Source organism: Triticum urartu, chromosome 3 (assembly GCF_003073215.2).
Source record: "Triticum urartu cultivar G1812 chromosome 3, Tu2.1, whole genome shotgun sequence".
In the NCBI taxonomy this organism is placed as follows: Eukaryota; Viridiplantae; Streptophyta; class Magnoliopsida; order Poales; family Poaceae; genus Triticum; species Triticum urartu.
In genome coordinates, this window is record NC_053024.1 from 623692476 (window position 1) to 623716527 (window position 24052).

The 24052-nt window shown below is 48.3% G+C and overlaps 1 protein-coding gene across 1 annotated transcript; it reads right to left on the reverse strand.

Moving 5' to 3' along the window:
* Nucleotides 1-12819: 12819 nt before the first annotated feature.
* Nucleotides 12820-14390, reverse strand: LOC125548879 (mannose/glucose-specific lectin-like). The gene is made up of 4 exons (XM_048712404.1): nt 14029-14390; nt 13639-13828; nt 13323-13520; nt 12820-13234 (listed from the first exon to the last, which is right to left on the reverse strand). Exons 1-4 carry the CDS (start codon nt 14307-14309, stop codon nt 12989-12991), a joined length of 915 nt encoding a protein of 304 aa, XP_048568361.1. The 5' UTR covers nt 14310-14390; the 3' UTR covers nt 12820-12988.
* Nucleotides 14391-24052: the final 9662 nt, after the last annotated feature.

Consider the following 24052-nt stretch of genomic DNA (forward strand, 5'->3'; position numbering starts at 1 on the left):
AGGAGGAACTTATAGGAAGTAGAATGTATGCTATGCTGAAGAAGGAGGCAAGTCAGGCGCAACAAGTTGAGCCTGGTATTGGTGATCCTCAGAAAGTTTCGACAAAGGGTGCACCTAAGAAGGGGCGATCGAAGGGGGGCCCCGACGTTACAAAGAATGGTAGGCCAAAAGATTTTACAGAGAAGAAAAGTGGTCCTTTGTGCAGTCTGTGTGGTCTCCCAGGTCATAACAAGGCTACATGCAGTAAGAACGAGAAGTGAGTTGCAACCTTTTTATTTTTGTTATGTTGCTACTTTGATTTTACCAACTATATTTGCTCATCCATTTCTTTATGTTTTGTTCAGGAACTGGGCGTAGAGACGCAGCTTGGTTTGTAGGAAGAATAAAAGTGATCGCACGAGTCATGTCTGAATAACGCTATTTTTATTCGCACGTGTGTGCCAGAAAACTTGATTTGTACTGTTACGTGATGATTTGTACTGTTATGTCTGAATAACCTATGCTATTTTTATTCGCACATGTGTGCCAGAAAACTTGATTTGTACTGTTACGTGATGATTTGTACTGTTTCTATATGAAGTTTCGAAATTCTGTTTATTTGTACTGTTTCGAAATTCTGTTTATACTGTTTGGAAATTCATGTTTATTTGTACTGTTTCTATATGATTCCTAGGTGCATGCATGCAAAGATTGCGTACATTTTTTTAAATGAGTATATTTGTTCTGCACTTCCGTAAAAGTAAAATAATATTTTTTAAAAATATTCAGAAAAAAATATGCCCAACCACCGCAGCCGGGCCCATAGTGGGGAACAAATCATACACCCAAATCAAGCCCGAAAGGGGCGACTCGGGCGGCTGATAGAGCCCACTAATGGGCCCAGCAACGGGGTCCGACGGGGCTGCGGGCAGTGTGATAAGAGAGGAGTTCGAAAGAGGGAGCGGAGGCAGCTATTTAAGTCGCTCCTCGCGCCCCTCCGCTTCCGAGGTGGGACTAAACGGCGTGAGGCAGCGCGCGGGGGAGGGGAGTGGGCGTGGGCCATGGGAGGGGGCGAGTGGCGCCCTGCCTCTATGGGCCGAACTGGGCCGGCCGATGACAGCGCCGAAAACGGCCTCATGAGCCCTGCGGCGGCCGCGTGCACTGAGGGAGGGGAGTGTGCGTGGGCCGGGGGAGGGTCCGAGTGGCGGCGTGCCTTCATTGGGCTGAACTGGGCCGACCCGAGACATAGGCCTCCTGAGCCTTGCGGCGACCACGTGCAGTGTGGGGCGCGATGGGACACCATTTTTAGTCCCACCTCGGAAGCCGGGGGGCACGAGGAGCGGCTTAAATAGCTGCCTCCGCCCCCTCCACCGTGCTCCTCTCTTATACATGCCCGCAGCCCTGTTGGACCCCGTTGCTGGGCCCATTAGTGGGCTCTATCAGCTGCCCGAGTCGCCCCCTTTGGGCTTGATTTGGGTATGATCTGTTCCCCACTATGGGCCCGGCTGCGGTGGTTGGGCATTTTTTTTCTGAATATTTTAAAAAATATATTATTTTACTTTTACGAAAGTGCAGAACAAATATACTCATTTAAAAAATATCATCACCCACAATGATGCAAATAAGAGTGTCACTGACAATGATGCAAATAAAAGTGACATTGAAAAATAGATATTGTAGCAAATACCGACCACGGCACATTTATTTAGTTGCGGAACATGCTAAACCATGCCACATTACAATATAGAGATGATGTCTTAAATGAAAATTGTATCAAGTACCGACAACGGCACGTTTATTTAGTGGAGATAATAGCCAACACCCCATCCTCCGACTCATTTCTTCTCCATGATCTTGAGGATCTTCTCTTTCACTACTTCCTTCGTGTTGCATTCTGAAAAAAGTATTTCAGCTAGAATGCGTCCCCTTGAAGCATTAACCTCATCTTGATCGACTCAAATGTCCAATCATCTCCGTCCCAGCTTGAACGCATTTCACCAACGAAAAGACCACAAGAGACTCTGCAAGAAACCACAAGTCAATTATTGATGGATCATACAAGTACATACTAATTCAACATTTGCAACATACCCGTCTGTTTGTGATGCATATCGTACTCCCTTATTGGCCAGGAAGATACGTCAGGATGTTTCGTTCCAATAAGAGCATTCACCTCATTTGTATCATTAGCTATTTCTGCCCTCTGAAATAAAAATGAAAATCCATATGAAGTACGTTTCGAATAACTATATATTGTTTTATGTAACGTTGTAAGCTTACCAGCTTAGCAATCTTTGCAAGAACTCTTTTGCTGCATTTACCAGTAGAGTTTAAAACTTGAAACTCTTTTTTCTTGTTGTGCATAAGAACTGTTATCCAATATTTTCTTCCACATGAAAAGGAAAGTATGCCTACAACAAAGTTTATTCATGTTGGTGTACACACAGATAGTTATTATTATGAATGATCATACTAAACTGAAGTACCTTATCTTTGATGAAATACTCTTCAGTAACTCTAGACACCATTTTAGTTTGGTTTGTGAAATGATCCATAAAATGCCTCTTAGAGTTGTTAACCTTTCCATCAGCACGAAGAATAAGCCAGTGGGACACCCAAGATGATAATATGTGACGGTCAGCACGAGGATTATGGGTCTGCATATGGTTGCAATAACTATTGATGACCTACAAAATAACATAACAGCAATACTCCTATTAGATAATTTATGTAAATGACATGTAGAACTTAATAACTTGGTGCTAATACTTACACCGCCGTGCAACCACTTTTTTGAAATGATGGCTTGAAGCATATCAGGTGTACATGTTTCCCCACCAATTCCCATCATGTGCACAACAGTTTTTCTGCAAAGCTTCTCCGACTCTGCCAGTGTCCGGATATAAAACTTCGCGGCCTCTATGTGATCCTCATTAATGTAATCAGTACTAATCATAGAAGCTCTCATACCAAATAGACCTAAAATAGTAAGAAACAATGAGTTAATAAAGTGTGCATGCAAGGACAGAAGTATGTTGCAAGAATAAATTACGTAGCACTTACTTTTCTTTGCACGTTTACGTCCACCGTTCTGCTGGTAAGGTGAAAGACAGTATTTTGACTGTTTCCTTTTGCGTTTCCCATCATTCTCCTCAGTGCCATTTTCTTTCGCATTTTTAATACGGGTGTTCAGACTATCCATACTAATCTCCTCAGATTTATCGGCGCTAGACCCGTCTGACACTTCATTAATATTCTTGGGGGTTGAATTAATAGTTGGAAAGTCCTTCGTGTCTACCGTCACAAGAGATGGGTTGGGTGAATTACCATTGTCCTCAATAATGAAGGGGTCGGCTTCATCTCCTGTTCCAGGTGTGTTGTGATGCACACCTTTCTCACGCGCCAATTTGTTCCCTTTCCCAGTGGTGAAGGATGCGTCCACCCTGTTGTCCATATCTTCTTTTCCAGGAGTTGATTCTACATCTGGCCAATATTTTGATGGACCATACTTCCCCACCCAGTCTTCACTATGCTCCACAAACTCAATGTCATCATCAGACCCCTTGTTTGGCTTGAAGACAAGACCTTTCTTCTCCAGCTTCTCCACTACTATCTGCAATGACACATCGAAAGCATTAACTACATGCATAAATTATGAATAATCCCATGTAAACTGAAGTACACATCACTCATATTACCTCAGCACATTTTCCAGGGAGAAGTTTAATTTCTTTTTGCATATCTTTGATGCATTTCATCACTTGATGTAATGTAGTATCCCTGCTCGATGACGCCTCATCTCTATTATCTTTCTTTTTTTGGGCACGATCTTCTTGCTCTAATTCTTCCTCCGCCTTTCTTCCTTGTTGAGCAATTAATGTCTGCCTGTACTTCTCACTGATCACGTCATCAATCTGTGACAGGTTAAATCAATTTAAATTTCTCAACATGTAAATAGTAACAGTAGTGCATGCAGTACGAACCAATTAAACTTACTGTCCCATTACCACGGCCGTATGACGTGTCGTACGTGTCACGCTTCTTAGCCTCATCTTCTGACCAATTAAGCATCAGCGGATATTCATGAGCCAGTGGATCAAATGCGTCATCATCCAGTGGCTGCACTTTCTCCCAAAACAAGTACTGCATGAACATGAAGTATATTAGCAAAAAAAATTCACAAACTATAGTTTGAAAGAAACAAATATAACATAAGATTTACCTGTAGGAGGGCAAGGTTTCCGACCGGCCAAGTAAATTTTGTATGATCTGATAAGGTCTTTGTGATTCCTTCAACGCAAACGCGTAAAGTAAACGCGTTCCAATTATATGCTTTGATGGCCTCCACATCGTGCACTAACTTGTAATAAGCATTAGGAACTTCTATCGTGGACTGCGGTGCAAGAACCGTGCCTAGAAGAACCAGAACAATTCTACGGAGGAAATCATCATCGTATGTGCCACTGGCAACGATGTTCTCAATCAGGTCGTCTATCATCATTTCCCCCGTATTGGAATCTAAAAAGCGACTAGGCACCTTCACCTTCGCCTTTAACCCCCCTTTTCCTAGCGCTTTCATGGCATCTTTGCCCTTGTTCTGTAGCCCGAAAATGTCAAACACATCTTCGGTGCGCAATGATATCGCACCATTTTTTGATGGCATGATGAACCTTTTTCTGTCCAACGCATATGATTTAATAATGAACTTGAGCAAACACTTTCGCATGAGCACACTAGGTATCATCAGCATTTTTCAAGACTAGTGCTTGCAAAACGCTTTTTCTGCCTAGAGTTTAGTTTTGACCAACAGACACCACTTCTCAACCGAACAAAAAATCTCTCCGTACTCCACCGTCGCTAGGAATAGGAGCAAAAATAATGTTAGCTACTTTATATGGGTACATGATAAACATGATGAATGCCATAGTACCTCGTGCCATGGGATCAGGGCCGGCCCTGGGGGACGACGGCGCGGTGGCGTTGGTGGCAGATGGCGTCGGTCGCAACCTGTAAATAAAATTGCAAGAGGTCATAAATAATACTTTGAGGTGTTTCGACTAGAACAGGAAGGTGTTTTAAGATGCCATAGTATCTTTTATACCATGGTTTTTCTGCTGTATATACTACAAAAACTGAATTAGGATCAGTTGTCATGCATGCATAATTATTACCAAAACTATAGCAAAACTACACTGTAGCCAAACACTTAGGTGGTTTTCACAGAACTAAGAAACACTATGGTATATACAGTGCATGTATCAGCCACTCATGCATGCATGTATTTACGCAGTACTTAGATCGTGGCAACGGGGGCGACGGCGTCGGGGCAGATCGTGTTGGGGCAGTCGCTCTGTGGTGCGTCGGCGTGAGCTGGCGTCGGTGGCAGATGCTCAGGGCCGTCGCGGGCGTGGGGCGGCGTCGGCGTGACTGGCGTCGGGGGCGGGCGCAGATGGCGTCGGGGGAGGCGATGTGAGGTGGCGTCGGGGGCTGCGTTTGCCCTAGATGGCGTCGCGAGAGGCGCTCGTGGAGGCGGCGTGGACTGGAGATCGTGGAGGCGTGGAGGGTCTTTGACCCCCGATGGATATGCATGTACGCGGGCTTATCCATTTTTTTGTAAGAACCCATTCATTAGTTTTTTTCCCAATCATTAGTTGCGTCTGTTTTTTAAAACAACCATTATCGAAAATACATTGATTGATAGATAATTTTTTTTGGACTCCGCAAATGGCACGAAACTTTTTCCCGCACGTTGGCATCACCCTCGACAGCACCCACGCCAGTTTGCATATTTTTCCGACGCTCGATGCATTTCCTAGGATTTTCCCCGTGAAAATGCCGTAAAACACTGGCCGGACGTGACGCAACGTTTGTTTTGTGTCCGTTTTCGTTCCAACCTTGCGTGGGGCCCTACGTAGGCCGTGCCCGCATGTCCGCCCACTTTGGTGCAATTGCATGCATGCGATCAGTACCCCCTAGTGCAACGAGCTTCTTTTCGTCTACCGGAGGGGGGTTCCCGACTACTTTTTTTCTTTGACTCCGCCAAATGGCACGAAACTTTTTCCACACGTTGGCATCACCCTCGACAGCACCCACGCCAGTTTGCATATTTTTCCGACGCTCGATGCATTTCCTAGGATTTTCCCCGTGAAAATGCCGTAAAACACTGGCCGGACGTGACGCAACGTTTGTTTTGTGTCCGTTTTCGTTCCAACCTTGCGTGGGGCCCTACGGTAGGCCGTGCCCGCATGTCCGCCCACTTTGGTGCAATTGCATGCATGCGATCACGTACTCCCAGTGCAACGAGCTTCTTTTCGGTCTACCGGAGGGGGGTTCCCGACTACTTTTTTTCTTTGACTCCGCCAAATGGCACGAAACTTTTTCCACACGTTGGCATCACCCTCGACAGCACCCACGTACCCCTAGTGCAACGAGCAATTAACTTTGGTGCAATAGTCTGTAGTTTCAAAATTCTGTTTATTTTGTTGCTGTCGTTCATGATGATGATGCATTGTATGTGTTATACTACCTGGTTGACCGACGCTGGTGAAAAACGCACCCCGTCCGTGTTATTGTCTCATGCCGGCAGCATTGGTGGTTTCGGTGTTTTTTTATGTTGCTAATTTTTTGCCCGGAAATTTTATTGTGTTTACTTTCACCTTTTTACAATATCAATGGAAATAAAAACAAATATCAGTAACTGATACATTATGGCAACATTCCATTACTCGTTAAAGCAACATAATTTCGTTCATATTTAGGATATTTTACATTCGAACGAAATTTTACTTGAAAAAAGATTAACACTAAAACAAATCTAACTACTCCTCGTCGCTACTCAAAAGATCAACCACTACCGTCTGCCCGCCGTCTTCACCGCCGTCTTCACCGCCATCTGAGTCATCGGAACTGCCCAAGTATCCGAAAAATTCTTCACGGTAGATGACTGCTGCGCTAGTGTATCGGTCGACTCCCTGACCGCCTGCCAGTATCCCGGCTCGTCTGCCGGGTCCCTCGGGTCAACAACATCCTCCGGCGGCATCCAACCGGTCTCCGACGTGGAGTTCCGGATCGCGCGGATCAAACCCGCGACTCCAACGGGTCGCCCTCCTCTTGCATCGCCGCCAGTTCCGGCGGGATGTGAAACTCAGGGGCGGCCGCTGGAGCGGCGGGAGCGGCCGGAGCGCCTGCGCGAGCACGCCGACCGGCACGGGCCTGCACAGCCGGGGCGGCGGGTGGCGCGAGGGGCGCGTTTGGAGAGTCCGCACGGATGCCCCGAGACTTGTAGAAGCTGACGACGGTGTCGAAGTCGCGGCCTTGCCAAAAGTTGAGGCGACCTTCGGGGTTCCACGGACCGGGTTGTGCCGGCCCAGGCGTGGCATAGCCTTCGCTCGTCATGTGCCAGCCGTGTGCTAGGCGACACGACGGCGGCACGGGGAATGCCGTGCCGGTAGATATCCACGGTCTGCGGCCCGGTGAGGCTAGAGGGCCACAGACCGCCCGGCGCGGTGCCGCGTCGACCACCGCTACCGACGCGTCCACCACCGCTGCCGCCGCGTCCACCGTCGCCAACCGCCCGGCGACTGCTCCCTACGTCTCCACTGCCGCCTCCCCAGCCGAACCACCGCCGGCCGAAGCATCCGCATCCACGAGGCATCGCGCCGGAGAGAGCCGCCACGCCGGAGATCGATCGGAGAAAGTGGGATCAGGGACGGTCTCTAAGAGGAGATGCGGAGCTGGGGCGGTTTATGTGAGGCTAGCGCGCGGGTCGGGGGCGGATTTATGGGAGGGAGAGACTCGTCGGGCACGGGTCGGGGGCAGGCGAGGCGGCAGCGGGGGCGGAGGGCAGGCGGCAGCGCCTCAGCGGGGGCGGCCAACGCGAGGCGAGGCGGCAGCGGGCGGCGCAGGCCGAGGCGGAAGCGGCGCCGCAGACCGAGGCGGAAGCGGGCGCCGCAGGCCGAGAGGGAAGCGGGGGCGGCCGAAGCGAGGCGGAAGCGGGGACGGCCGAAGCGAGGCGGAAGCGGGCGCCGCAGGCCGAGCCGGAAGCGGGGGCAGGCCGCAGCCTGCATTCGGTAGCGGGGCCCGTAACCGCGCCATGCATGCATGCATGCGCCTGTCCGCGCGTAATTACCGGACGTGGGCGTGCGGGGGTGGGCGCGCTGGCGGGACGACCCGGCTGAAAAAAACAAAAGCGTACACGTATACGTATACATTACGAGCGGGACGGCAGGCGGGCGGCCTCTTTTTTGATTTTTGCCCATCGTGCCCTCCGTTATGAAGGGGTATGGGACAATCTTAGCCGTCCTTGTGTTGAAGGGGGTCTACCGAAGCGGAAGTGTTTTAATATAGCTATGCTATCCAGGCAAATATGGAGACTCATCCAACACCCGAACTCTCTCTGTGCGAAGGTATTGCAAGCTTGGTATTTTCCGAATGGCCAGATTCTAGATGCTGCCCCTAGGGACGGCATATCCTACTCCTGGCGGAGTCTACTTCACGGGCTACACCTTTTCCGGGAATGGTACATTTGGAGAATTGGCGATGGTACTCAAGTAAAGATTTGGTCTGATCCGTGGATACCTCGGCCCTGGTCACGACGAGTCTTGACCCCCAAAGGGCAAAATCTCCTGGAGCGAGTTTGTGACCTCATTGATCCAATTACCGGACAGTGGGACGAGCAACTGGTGAGAGACACCTTCTGGGCGGATGACATCAAACATATTCTCCACATACCGCTATGAGAGGGGGTTCAAGATTTCATTGCATGGCAGTACAATACCAAGGGTGTCCACTCCGTCAAAAGTGCATACAAACTCCAGCGTCAGCTCGAGCAAAACATGATGAATGATGGTGTGGGGGGAAGTGATCCGAACCCTGGCAATCTGGACAGTGCTAAGGACGATTGCTGGAAGCGTCTTTGGAAGATCCTTGCCCGAAAAACATCCAAATGTTCACTTGGCGGCTTAAACATGAATCCCTCGCTTTTCGCACAAATGTAGTACGCAAGGGTTATTGGAGTAATCCAAACATATGTTGGGTTAATTAAAATTAGTATTGTTGCAATCAGGCTTACCGGTGATTAATGTATTGAGTCGGGTTAAGTCTAAGCATGATTAAGGTGACCGATGTTTACGTCAGTTCGGCAGGTTACCGTACAGTTTGGAAAGTTTTCATGTAGATGCCTGATCATGTACGAGTTGTACTAGCTGGTTTAGGAATTAGTATAGTTACGTCAGTTGATTGATTTAGGAAAGCGTCCGTGTACGAGTTAGCTAGCTATACTAGTACATATACGTGTCTTAGTAGGGTTCCTAAAGCTTGTCAAGGTTGAGTCGGTTTGAGTCATGGCTGGTACGTGTATATATGTACAGCCTAGGGCGTATGTTGTAATCAAGAAAAAAAAAGAGAAAAGCAATAAATAGAGGAATTAGAGGGTGCGAGACGCACCCTTGGCTATCCACTTTTGTGTGCGTATGTTCGTGTAGTTTGATGTGATCGATCCTGTAGGAGAATTTCCAACAATTGGTATCAGAGCAAGGTTGAGGTGAAGCTGCGCTTTCCCCGGGGTGGCGACCAGATTAGCACCTCGGGGCGGGCAATACATTCGCTGGTGTAGCGACGAAGAGCGGCAGGCGATTTAGTCGTTGGTGTAGCGAGAACTAGGAGCGAGCGATATAGTCGCTGGGATGCAGCGACGAGGAGCAGCAGGCAATTGTTGCTCGAGCGGCGACAAGGAGGATCGTGCAGTTGTTGTTCGGTGGGGCGGTGACAAGAAGGCGGCGAGGACGGAATTCCAATCATTGGTATGAGAGCAATTACCTAGGATCAGCGTGCAAGTTATTAGACTAGGAAAGTACCTAGTACGTACTAATATTTGGAGTAGTATGAGTTCCGGCGAGTTCATATACGGTGAACCCAATCGTCGACACAAAATGCTTGTTCTGTGGCAAGGCTGATGAGGACGGAGCACACCTGTTCATAAAATGCAAGTCAGCAAAGGAGGTGTGGAGAGACCTAGCCATGGAGAAGAAACGCATGGAGATGGAGACTATTACGTCTGTGCATGTGATGATAAATTATCTATGGGGTCTAGATATTAAAAAGCGGCTATATGTACTCACCTTTTGGTGGTTGTGGTGGTCAAATAGGAACAAACTCATAGAAGGAGAAATGCCTTTTGCGGCTGCAGAAGTGGCTAGACGGACCAGGAGCAATGTTCTCGAATATCTGCACATCTTCAGGAAAGCAGCTGACAAGGCGCAACCCCAGAGAGGTGGCGACCTCCGGTGGAGTCTGATTATAAGATAAATGTGGACGGCTCTTTTGTTCCTGGTCAGCACCACGTCGGGTGGGGAGTCACAGTAAGATCAAAAGAGCGCATCCTGCTATGTGCTCGGGCAGGGAGGAGTGACAACGTAAGCGATGCTTTTGCTGCTGAAGCCGTAGCTATGTCCCACGCGATCAATATGGCTGTCGACCTTGGTCTGGTACGAGTAGAGCTTGAGACGGACTCGCAACTACTGGCTGAGGCGTTGGACTTGCGCAAGGTGGATTCTTCGGCGTACGCAGCTATGATCAAGGACATGAAATACCAATTGAAGCTCTGATTCTCTCATTTTTCTATCTCTGTCTATCGACGTAGCGCGAACTCGGTCGCTCACGAACTGGCTAACCTTGGTCGTTTGTGTGAACCTGACCACTGTATGCAATGGGAAGCGGTTGTACCTGCCCGAGTGGATGAGTGTATTTTGGCGGTCTGCCCGCACGTTGAGTAATAAAGCCATGTTGCTTTCAAAAAAACGTGCATACTTAAGGGCACGCACGCGTATGCATGAAACGCGTATACATGGTGGTATGGACTTTGCAAGATGACCTTTTACTAAGTATGCATGGTGAAGACACGGTACTATCTGCATGTAATATGACGCCGTTGGCTCTCTTTTTTTAACTCGCAGCAAAAGTGGCTCTGGTCTATCCTTGAATATAGCTGTTGAGGAGAAGAATTGGAAGGCCATTTCGGCTGTAAAAGCTCCCGATAAAATGAAAGTTGTCCTATGGCATTTTGCTCAAGATTGTCTTCCATCCGGAGCATAATTATAACGACAACACATCTCCGATGCTGCGTGTTGTTGTTTCTGTGGTCGACTGGAGAGTGCGGAGCATGCATATCTATTATGTCCGTGTGTGAGGGCTGTATGAGATGTGATCAAGGAGTTGGCAGATATCCAACTATAGCGAGGATTCGTCAGAGTTTCATCAACTACTCAGTAGGTTTTGTCGGCGAGCTTCAACACGTTGCAGCAGTGTCTAGGCCTGGCGTTTGTTAGCTGTTGTAGTTACCTTACTGGAGCTTGCGTGCCAGATTAGTGTGAAATCCATCTGGATCTCACGCCTGGTTGTCAGTGGGGTGGTGCAGGCTGGTGGTCGTGGTCGTCGGGTTCAAGGCTTGGGGCGTGGTCCATGGCAGTGCAGTGGAGGCTACTGGCGGCGTGCAGTCGCTTGGCAGTGGAGCGTCGGTCCATGATAGTCAGCGGGTTAGGTTGCGGGGACGATTGGACGCTTCTACAGCCCTTCTGCGGCAACATGTGGTGTCCGCTCGGCGTCTCTCTCCGGTGGGTAGGTGGCTGGTGCTCGCCATATGCACTGATGGGCAGGGAGATATGGTGGGGTGATACGTCTCTAACGTCTCTATAATTTTTAATTGTTCCATGCTGTTATATTATCAATCTTGAATGTTTTATAATCATTTTATAAAAAATGGTACTAACCTATTGATATAGTGGCAAGTGTCAGTTGTTGTTTTTTGCATGTTTTTTACATCACAGAAAATCAATATCAAACGGAGTCCAAATGCAACGAAACTTTACAGAGATTTTTTATGGACCAGAAGACACCTAATGGGCCAAGGTTGCGCCCAGGGGGTGCTCCGAGGAGAGCACAACCAACCAGGGCACGCCAAGAGGCCCAGGCGCGCCCTGGTGGGTTGTGCCCACCTCGGGTGCCCTCCGGACCGCCTCTTTGCTCTAGAAATGCCCCAATATTCCAGAAACCCTAGGGGAGTCGACGAAAATCAATTCCAGCCGCCGCAGAGTCCAGAACCACCAAATCCAATCTAGACACCATCACGGAGGGGTTCACCACTTCCATTGGTGCCTCTCCGATGATGTGTGAGTAGTTCTTTTTAGACCTTCAGTTCCGTAGTTAGTAGCTAGATGGCTTCCTCTCTCTCGTCTGATTCTCCATACAATGGTCTCTTGGAGATCCATATGATGTAACTCTTTTTACGGTGTGTTTGTTGGGATCGGATGAACTTTGAGTTTATGATCAGATCTATCTTTTTATATCCATAAAAGTTATTTGAGTTTCTTTGATCCCTTATATGCATGATTGCATATAGGCTCGTATTTCTTCTCCGGTATTTGGGTTTTGTCTGGCCAACTTGATCTATTTATCTTGCAATGGGAAGAGGTGCTTGTATGATTCGCCCGTTCTTATAAGCAGTTCTATGATGAAGGATGTCTCTGTTACCACTACAACCTTATGCGTGTCCTTTTATTTACCACAATCTCTAGTGAGAAATGGTGAGCACACAATAAGCTTACTGAAGACCTTGGGCCCTCCCTCTTGTTCCATTTTCCGAACCTGCATGCAAAGTGGGAGGAGGATGAGGGGCAGGAGCACGGATGACGAAACAACCTCCTTGAGATTTCCTATCAGGTTAATTATTAGATGGTTGTATACAAAATTATGCAGAGAAGATATGATTCGACTCAACTCTCATAGGTGTCATCACTTTACATGCATCCCAAGCAAGACGCATATATAAGAAAATCACATCCCACATATAAAACCGAGACTTTTATTCATCACAACAAAGCTAATTAAAAAAGGCAGTTGGGTGGCTTGATAGGATCTTCTAGACAAGAGAAAAGTCTACTAGATCCTTTCCGCTTATTCAAATTGATTGAGAAATACACACCGGAAATAAGAGCATTAGCCGCTAGCTAGTAGCTTAGAGAGGGTGCACGTAGACACCAAGCGCGTCGAGATATATCCCACTGCGTCCGAAGAAGCCCACGATGCTGCTATTCTTTTGCACGGGTATGGTAAAAGTGGTTCCCTTTGCTTGTCCGAAAGGCCCGTATGTCTTCATGTTGGTGACAAATTTCAGTGATGTTATTATGTTGTGGTTGTCTCTGCCATAAAGGCCGAATGTTCCGGAAACTTCCTTCACAAACTCAGAAGTGCCGAGTACGAACTGCATTGCGCAAGAATAAATAAGTGTTTGTTGCTTACATATGAAACTGAGAAAATCACATAAAATTTCATTAAAAGAGTCCACTGACCGTATTTTGTTTTCCTCCACAACCTCCCCAGGGTCCAACAGTGCGCTTCTGACCAGCTTGGTCGACATAAGAAAATTTGATTGAATCAATGATGGTGCCGCTGCTAACTGTGATGCTCTCTATACGTCTTGGTGCCTCGACGATGTCTTTATCTGAGCCTCCATTTCCACCCCATGGTCCAACCTTTGTGGGAAGGCTCTACAATATGATAAGACAATTATGTGATATTTTCTTGAATAAAAGGGACGCGGACACAAACTAATGAAGATTTAGGTGAAGACAAAAAGTAGTTGTATATGTTGGTTATTCATCTCACCTGTGAACCTTTAAGCATGGGACAAAATCCATGGACAGTGAGCTCTATGATGTTACCGTCGCTCCTTTGCTCATGGAACTTTTTGTAGATGACACCGGTCGCCATAGCGAACTGTCCTGTCCCACCAACAATAGCCCACTCACCTTCTTCAACGGATATCCCCATCACTTGAAGCGTTGATCCCTTAAACCTATATCACGTTCAGATGTGGTTGTTAAAAAATTCAAAAAAATAAAATTCAAAAAAAGATGTGGTTGTTAACTGTATCATGCACTGCAATATACAGTATTACCTAATGATATAATCATCTGTAGTTTAACTAATCAACATGAAGATATATTGCTTCACAAAGATATATATAACCATGTATGAATGCATCTGTGTACGTACCTTTCAACCTCGAATGTTATGCTGAAAGTATTCTGCCAGTTACCGGCATAGATATGCAGGCCTTGTGCACGCGCAACAACGGTGGCGCCGGGGCTAGGGCCATCACATATCGGCCAGTTGTTAACGACGGTCGCACCCAAACCGGTAGTAACATTCGAGTCTATTATGCCTGACTGATTCTGGTTTGAACCAAGGGGAGTGTGGAAAAGGTACATGCTGCGGAAGTTGAGCTCATTGCTCTCCACGAACGCGGCGCGGGGAGTTATCTGGAAATTGGCCATGGTGACTAGTGAGTTGGGTGGGGCTCTGGTTCAAGGGATGTTGTAGGCTTATGAGATGCTAGTAGATTGTTGTGTGTGAGAACTAGAAGGCTGGGAGTCGTATTTATAGATCGCTAGCTAGGGCCAATGCCAATAGGAGCATGTCTAGGATTAGATGGAGCGAGACACCCCATGATGTTTTGTGCATGTGAGGATCAGCCATGTGCACCACGAAGGCGCTAGGATGCATACGAGGACAGAACTGGTGGTGCTGACTCATCCTTGTGCATCACGAGCACCTTTCTCACCGGCAACAGAATCACTCGATCTCAGCTTTGGTGGCAGTAAGGAATAAAGGCACGTACGGGCAACGCTGCATGCTTTCTTGACTAAGGATGTGCACCTCGTGCATCACGAGCTCATGTGCTCCGTGCTCACAATCAGGATAAGATTTTTCCTCCAAGGCCATCATTAGAATACAACGATCCTTAGGTGCATCTTGTTAGTAATTTGGTACTACCTCCGTTCAAAAATACTTGTCGAAGAAATGGATCCGGAAATACTTGTCAGAGAAATGGATCCCGGACGGAGGCATATATATGATTCAGTTTTAAAATGAGATTTCCCTCTGAATGGGAACTTGTGGAATCCTATAGGATGGACCATGAAATGAAGGGCTGAAGTTGATTACTACATGTTCAAGAGAGATAGGGTCGTACATCGCGCCTATTTTGAAACTTCAGAGCCCAGGTGTCTTATAATTTTTGATTCTGACAAATTATTTTTGAAAAAAAATCAGATGATCATTGAGTACTATTTCTCAATAATAACCTTAATAACTATAAAACTCACTATCCCTTGATAAATTTTATATTCATAATTCAGCCCGTTTGCGCGTTTTAACATGGCATAATTAGGACAACGTTTGCTATTCAAGACTCGTGCATCATGAGAACCTGTCTAACCGACAAGAGAATCACTGCATCTCAGATCTGGTGGCAGTAAGAAATAAAGGCACGTACGGGTAATGCTGCAAGCGGTGTTGACTGAGGTGTTGACTGAGGACGTGCACCATCTGCATCACGAGCCCTCTCCGCTCAGTGCTCACGGTCAGTACAAGATTCTTTTCAGGGAGGGAATCACTACTGTACAAATGTTGTTGCCGCTAACAAGGAAAACATACTGTTAGGCTTGTCCTACTTTTGTAAGTTGTGGAAATCCGATGGGATGACCATGAAATGAAGGGCTGAAGATGATTACTGTTACAGGTTCAAGAGAGATTGGGTCGTGCATCACGCCTTCCCTTTTTTTCCTAGTACTCCCTCCGTAAAGAAATATAAGAACATTCTAATCCCTCCGTAAAGAAATATAAGAATATTTAGAATGTTCTCATATTTCTTTACGGAGGGAGTAGAATATAAAGTGTGAAGTATATATGGTGTGCCTATGTGAGAAAACAACAAAACAAAAATGTATTCTGATAATTATCGATATGTGTATGTGGCATCCTATGTAAGATACTGCTCATGAGAGTATTATGGTTTAGCAAAATAATAGCCCTCTTATGAGTTTAACTACATTTACGAAAATTTCAATTAACAAATATAACTATTTGCAATATATGAGAAAGCATTTGCACTCAGCCTACCGGGAATCCAGCTCGGCTCTTATATCGAGAGGTATTCATTTAACATTTTTCCCAAAATGCGCACACATATTTTTCCCATCAAATTCATGTAAAAAATAGAAAAAAAACTATGTTCTAAATATTTTAAATTAAATTATTTTCTTTTTTCATGTAAGTACAAAATATATGCAAGAGAATAGTGTAAATTCATACTCCCTCCGTTCGAAAATATAGTAACTGTGCGCCCCACGGTGGCACCCGGCTTATGTATAAACCATGTGGCAGACGAGGCACTTGGCTTATTGTTCGACGAGATTTTGTCGTAATTTTGTGCTTATCAATTATAAAAATATAGCGTTAATACGTGTGTACAAACAAGTATATGCTAGAAATTAAGACTACTTGGGCACTTCTATTATCAGACCCCGCGCCCATCATGTTTCCCGGCATGTCTCAGGTTCACAGAAGCTCACGTCCCAGGGAAGACTATAGGAAAAGATCATGAAAGGGCTACCTGACCCAACACAAGTTGGGCGGTGTGTAGCCACATGGCAACCCTGGGTCGTGCCACCAAAAGCCCCAAATAAAGTGCCAGAGGGTTTTCTTAGTACACATAGGTGAATGGTTGTCTTCCAAGTTCTGAAGGTGGGCCCCCGAGCAAGTGTGGAAAGTGATCCCCGAAGAAGTGCAAGCAAATCTCCAAAGTGAAAAAATACTCATGAAGTCCAAGGTAATGCAGCCAGCCCATGCAAGCAATCCTCACAATAGAGGAAACCTCAAATTCCAAGAAGCAATCAAAAAGTTCCAAAAGTGCCAAGAAGCAAATCCGGCAATCTTGAGCGGTAGGGGAACCACTGGAAAGAAGGCGGAAGATAGCCATTCACCACCCCTCATTAATGCATGAAGAAAAAAATAGCCAAGCTGTTATCCCAAAACCATCACCCTTATCAACCTCACCTAAGTCTCTGGGTTCTTGAGGCATTGCGCGGGGGGCATGATCGAGCTGTAGGGTTTCTCGATACCATGATGGGCTAGGGTATGCTTTTCTACTGCCTGTCAGAGGCATCTCTGAAGCACGGTGTCCCCATACACATAAGCTAAAGCTTATTCAGTTCTTAACTTGCTGATGGTCGTTTCGACAGTCCCCAATGATAAGCCCTTTGGTAGCCTTTATTGATGACACATTATAGCTAGTGATTGTCAGGAGGGCCAACATCTTCATCCAATCTAAAAAATACTTCATTTTTTATGACATTACATTCCATAAATATGCTTGCATGCACTCTTTTGTTCATCATCAGTGCAGCCATCACTAGTTAATGGCGCACACGTTGAGCCTGCACCGACAGGATGGCTACTTGGACAGCAACAAAACTGCGTCATGATAATGTCGATGACATCTTGACATTTGATTGTCTACCCCAATATACGGCAGACACTGGGGCAGCGAACCCGTGTGTCCACAATGTCGTCGACAACATACTCCATCAACATTGGGGGCAATTGCATCAGTTCATCCAAGACGTCGCCGACGGCGTCTTGGCTTCACCAACCTACTCCATCGACATTGGGGGTTAACACTCATGTGTTCACAGGGTCGTCGATGACATCCCGACATAGAGCTTTCTACACCAACACATGCCATCGGCACTGGGGGCAGCGAACCCGTGTGTCCATGACATCGCCGACGACATCTCGGCATCGAATAATCTACACCAACAAACTTCATCAACACTAGGGGCAGCAACACCAGTGCGTCTATTACATCGCTGATGATACTCCGGCACACTATTGGTCTACATCAACATATGTTGTTAGCACTGGTAGCAGCAACACCCATGCACCTACAACACTGCCGCGGCACTCTGGCACCCTTATCTTCAATAACAACGAAGCGAGTTGAAGTCTATTCCGGCACTCTCTGTTCTGATCACGCCGATGGGATTCCGGTGTAGAATTTTTTTCTACCTCGGCCACAACGTCTTGGTGTTACCTTGATGATTACGAGGTGACCCACCAATGGCTTTCTAGTATCTCATCTACATCAACGTGTCAACTTCACGGGAGCAGTGCAACGCGCCAGTGCGGCCAGCATGAATCTGTGAAACCCTTCAATTTAGCCGGCTGGCACCGCGACAGCTGCGGTCGCGGCTAGATTGATAAATTTACTTCAGGGCACGGCATGGTATTTTGCTGTCAAATGAAAAAAAAGAGGTTGTATTGTTGGCTGGCACCATAGCTGCTACATGGTCACAACAAGTTTCCTCGTCATGTAAGTGAATTCGCTTGCACTATTCTTAATGCATGACTGCGACATAGTCTCATCTTTATGTCCGAAGATCCACTTCCTCGGCCATAATTTGGAGTGCCTCCTAGGTGTTCTAATTAATGCTGAGTGATGGGTGCACCGCACCAATACACGCGCCCATCGCCAATGTGGCCGCTAAGACGCGCCCTTGCCACTGATACCTTCGGACGCCACAGGGCTGTCAAGAGAAGGACCTCAGGATACATGTGTGCATGGCCTCATTGTATGCAGACATTTCCTTCTTGTATGAGTTGAAGAGAAGTTGGGACGTGCACGTACCTCGTGCGCACAAACAAGTTCTGACTTCATTAATCATGATAGCAATCTCAAGATAATCCAGCTGCTCTCGTGGTAACTAGTACAAGCACATGTGGTGGGAATTCTACGACTAACTTCGATGCTATCTCGCCACCAGGGCTGCTGATCTACTCGGGCGCAATGGTTGTTGCGGCCGCCGCCAGCCAAGCACACACGCTGGCGCGGCGCTGTGCAACATCAGTATTTTACCTTCGTTGCCCTGATGAAGAGATACATATACCTGCTCCTGCACGCCTCATGGTCCTCCGCCTTGATGATGGAACAAACAGCAGGAAGCATTGAGGGAGGTTAATCATAGATCTCTGCATGCACACGTACATTTTTGTTTGAGGGAACATGCACACGTACATGATATGATGAAAATCCCATGCGTGCATGCGGCTACTAGCTAGCTAAGTAAGTAGAGGGGCTAGTTGGCTTAGATTACCGGTGCAGGCCCATCAGGCCAGGCTGAACGTGCCAGCCGTGACCATGCGCAGATCTAGCTACTGCACCGCACGCACAAAGGATAAGTCTCAAAGAGATAACGTTCTTATCATCTCCATGAGAATAGCACCTGCCGAACAAGTCCTCCGCAGCGTCCGCGCATCTCATAGCTATCCATTGCCATGACGCTGGCCTATATAAAGGCTGAGGCAGCAGCCACGAAGAAGGGAGGGGGGAGCCGTACCAGAGAATACGCCCCGGGAAAACACACGCACAAGAAAAACCATAAAGAGAAGGGAAAGAGCCACGTGCCCACGGCGGCGGCGAGTACGGCAGCCTTGTTCGGCGGTGCACGTGCACCAGACCGGCGAGAGGATGCCGCCGCCGCGGCGGCAGCAGCGACACCCGTCCAAGCTCCAAGATGCGCCGGCGGCGACGGCAAGACCGCTGCGTCAAGTCAAGCTAGCTCTTCACATGAGCGTTTGATCGAAAACATCTTGCGTTGCATGGCACATGCATATAAGGGCACACGTACAATTCCTTTTCTAACGATTCTTCTTTTATTCTCAATTAGCAAATGTCGAAGATGGAGATCTGAAGGCCATCACGAGATCACATCCAGGAGGGCGAGGAGACGCACCCACGGCGGCAGCATCGACGAGGAGGCGCCCAGCAGAGACACGCACGGAGAGACGCGCCCACGGTGGCGGCGGCCAGTAGATGGACGGAGGATCCTACAGAGGAGGCCCCGCTGCGCCCTTGCGATGAGAGAAGAAAAGCGGCGGCGACGGTGGCGGATGACGCGCCGACTTCGGTTGCACCAGCGCATGGACCAGAAGCAACCGGTAGCCGTATGGCACACCGGGACAACACAAGGAGGAGGCTGCGGCCTACACGCGCCGACGCACAAACGTCCAGCAAAAACCTCATGCCATTTCCATGGAGTCGATGAGATGCTCGGTGGCAACGACGTCGAGACTCGTATCAACAAGGCCTAAACAATATAGGAACCATGCACGTTGATAACTCCCTATCCTTCTTTTATCTTCTTCACCGTGCAGATTGGAGATGCAAAGCACGTCAACCGGATGGTGAAGCACGCGTCTAGGGAGGCAGCCAACAAACCAGAGACCCCAGAGAGGCAAGGACGTGGCCGCAGTAGCGCGCACGGCGTGTGCGCCCGGGACGGCCAAGAGACCAGAAGCTGCACCCAGGAGATGGGTGCGCCCTTGGTGGCGGCCGACGGCGCCCTCACACACGCGCCCATGTAGAGGAAGCAGCGGCAACGATGAGCGGTTCACGGCGGCGGAAGCTTGCCGGCGGCCCGAGACAACGCTGGTCGCGTTTGCAAGGCCGGGAAGTTGCGCCACCGCCACATGGCCGCTTCATGCAGACTTGTCCAAGCTAGCTCCACGGAAATCATCATCCGGACGCATCTCATGCATACTCATGGAGGCATGCACGGAGCTCTTATTCTTAATTCATGGTTTATCTGTATATAAATATATCTCGTTCTCTCCGTCCCTAATCCTTCAGGTGACACGGAGGAAAGCAGCGAGAGGAGACCTCGCAAGGCCATCGGGAGATTGCACCCGGGAGAAACCGAGCCAAGAGGAGACGGGCCTGCGGTGGCAGCGTCGAGGACGAGATGACGCGTCGGCGGCAGCACGCACGCCGAGCACGGCGACCTCACATAGGCCAACACATGCCCAGTTGAAGATGTTCCCACGGCGGCGGCGGAGAGGAGATAGCGAGACGCGCCCATGGCGAAGACATGCTCACCGACCAGCCCACACCCTGGTCGTCTGGGATATACGGAGGAGCCCGCACACAGGCCCTAGCACTTTTGGTGCAAAGGCACCCAAGGCGTCCACGTGCGCCACCCATGGTGTCTTCTTCGACCGGCGTCTTCATCCATCTACACCACCACAACGACGTCGAAGCTGCAGACCTGCAGCCCAGCACCATCTACACCACCACCACGACATTGAAGCCGCCCGCTTACAGCCCGGAGATCCAATATCAACCTACACCAAAGTTGAGTTCAATGACACCCAAGAGCTGAGCAGATGATATTCATGTACACATGAAGAAGCAGCTTCAATGCCATCTCCATGGAGTCGATGAGACACTCGCGGCGGCGATGTAGCACGCGCCACAACAAAGCTCAAGATGGCAGCGACGAGGCACGCCTGTGAAGACCGCAACAACGACGAACGTCCGCCGGGTGAGCCAGGCGGAGCCTTCGTCCGTACACGCTGCCACGTACTACCTCAACACAGGCATCCCAAGGTGGCTCCCTATGACACCCCGAGTCGGACACTCGGACTACTTCCACCTGGCGAACATGTACAGTGGTGCACACGCCGCAATGAGGGGGCCGGCGTACAAGGCTGCGCCACCATCTATCTCAGCAAGGGAAGATTAAAAGGAGTACCTAGAACTCATCTAGATAAGATATAATTTGGTCTCATTCACTTTGAAAACAAAAATAGATACAACCCACGTCAGCACACACGCATCTTATAGCATCACATCCAATGACTATAAAAAGTGAATGAGACCAAATTATATCTCATCTAGATGAGTTCTAGCAAAACTGAAGATTAAAATCATGACATCCACCTGCTTTAATGGCATGCCTGCATGCATCATCTTCTCTTTATCCTTTTCTATCTCTCTCATTTCAGTGCATCTACAGGTAAGCGGGCGATAGGAATCACGACCAAGATGGACGGATAATCAGAGTTCACCCATGTGCAACCGAAGTAGATGGAGGAGGAGTTGCCCACCGTCTTCACATCTTCATCAACCCCACCACTAGTGCCATCGACATCATCATCGGTCCCGACGGAGAAGCCAACTACACCGACATGCCACCATTCGACTACATCGACACGGCCTCGCAATCTCCATCATCTCTGCATCTGGCGAGGATGCCGTCAACATCGGCGCCACCGAACGTCCACATGATGTCGCCATCTTCTTCCACCTATCGCCTGGCGAGGATGCTGACTGCACCGGCACGTACTCATTCTTCTACACCAACCGTCTGCATTGAGCGGAGGTCGTCCCCATAACTGCGACGCCCCTAGGTCTACATCGACGAGCTCGTATTGTTGTCATATTCAAGTGACGCCACTACGTGGCGACACACAAGTCTACTCCGACTTCTACATCAACACCCTTTCCCAACATCGTCCAAGCTCCGACGAGGCGAAGTCACTTAACCGACATGTCTTCTTCCGATGAGGTTACCCACATCTTGCCGGGCACCGACGAGGCGAAGGCAAGCCACCAGGTCCGACACCGACGAGGCGGACACCACCAGGCCGGGCACCGACGAGGCGAAGGCCGCCCATCTGTCTGAGCTGAGGAGGCCAGACATCTCCATCATCGGACATCGACAAGCCGGAGGGATATGGCCAAACATCTCCGGAGCGACGGGCATACCGCTCCACCACTCTATTCCACAACATCATCACCATCGCCTATGCCGAGCACTTGGAGAAGACAAGACTTGAAGACGACGACCATTGTAGCAGCTTAATCGGAGGTGGTCCGCGACTTCGACTCGCGGACGTAATTAATCGGGAGCCTTCCGAGGCCCCGTGAACCAGAACTTCACAATCGCCCAAGCCATATCGGCCGTGCTAGCAGGCCATGGAGCGCTTATGTAAAGGGATCATGTAATTTGTTTCTCCGATAAGAGATTAATAAAGTACAAATTTCCTTATGTTTTCTTTGTGTATTTAATACACTGGCACGCCCGCATATTTATTTCCTCTGGCGCGTAGAAAGATAATAACACAATAACCATCGTTGTTTGTTATTATTTTTCGTGTCAAACACTTATGTATAAACTATGCAACTCACGGCCACCCTCGGCTTATGTATAAACCCTGCAACATACGGTAGCACTCGGCTTATACAGACGGTGGCAAATGGCCCTTAACACCCGGCTGTCGTCATGTTACTTTATTAAATCGAGAGCCTTATGGAAACACTTGGTTATACATAAGCCATGTTTTTTTGTCATGGCTCTCGGCTTATACCGTATAAACCGGTTTACTATAAACCATGTCCTATAAGCCGGGAGTTTTACTCAGCTTATACATAAACTGAGTTTAAATCTGCACAAGCTGAGTGTATTAGGTATATGGCTTTTTTTTCTTGTAGTGCCATACACCCACACGGCCACGCCTGCCCGCTACCTCCCATGTCTTCTTCGGCATCGCCATGTAGGAGAAGCCTCAAATAATCACCATGGTATAGCGTAGGTTTGACGACTTTGTTCTAGGTTTGGTTGTGGTCGTTGTCCCGTTCGGATACAAAAATCATGCGGTGTTATTTTCAGGTTATGACGGCAAGCTGATGAACCCAATGTCTCGTTGATAAGAGATGTCCAGTCCCACGAGATGGTGTGCTCTTGAAGCTTTCTTCTTTGGATGTCTTAAGTCTGGGATTTATTCTATCTAGTCTATCATCCATCTTGTGCTATAGCATTTTGTGGTAGGCTTCTACTGCCGTATTCAATCGACATTGGACGCACCAGCTTGACAAGCATACCCGTAGGCAAAATAACTCGAGGGTCTTAGGAAGGAGATCAAGATGAAGGAAACACCACCAAAACCTAAGATGTTGCTCTAGTTTTTATTTTGAAATTTCACCGGGGGGGGGGGGAGGCCTCCCCCACCTGAATCATTTATTACCACGGATCAGCAGATACAGGCGGTGCGGTCAGATCGACACGCGAGGATGGCATATGCGAGGGGGGGGGGGGATCAGCCGCGCGGGGCAGCTGGGGCTTGGAGCCAAACCTCGGTCCTCCTCACACAACCTACCCCGCCAGAGCACCGTGTCATCCCTACAACAAGTACATTGCACATGAGTTAGCGTCGACACCAGCCCCAGAGCCACAAAGGGGCCTCCCAGATTGGAGGTTAAGAAACTTAGATTTGAAGTAAACAAAATTTATCAAAATAGGTAAACAGGATAAAAATTGGTAGCGACTTGTTTTCTTGTTTGACTGTAGGTCAGGGGTGGATCAGATGTGAGACCAAGTGGCACAAACTTGTTAGACTC

Coding starts and splice junctions, on each gene's coding strand:
- LOC125548879 (XM_048712404.1), bottom strand. CDS start 14,309: ATGGCCAATTTCCAGATAACTCCCCGCGCCGCGTTCGTGGAGAGCAAT. Junction 13,521..13,638: donor CCATGCTTAAAGGTTCACAG/GTGAGATGAATA, acceptor ATCATATTGTAG/AGCCTTCCCACAAAGGTTGG. Junction 13,235..13,322: donor GTGGAGGAAAACAAAATACG/GTCAGTGGACTC, acceptor TGCGCAATGCAG/TTCGTACTCGGCACTTCTGA.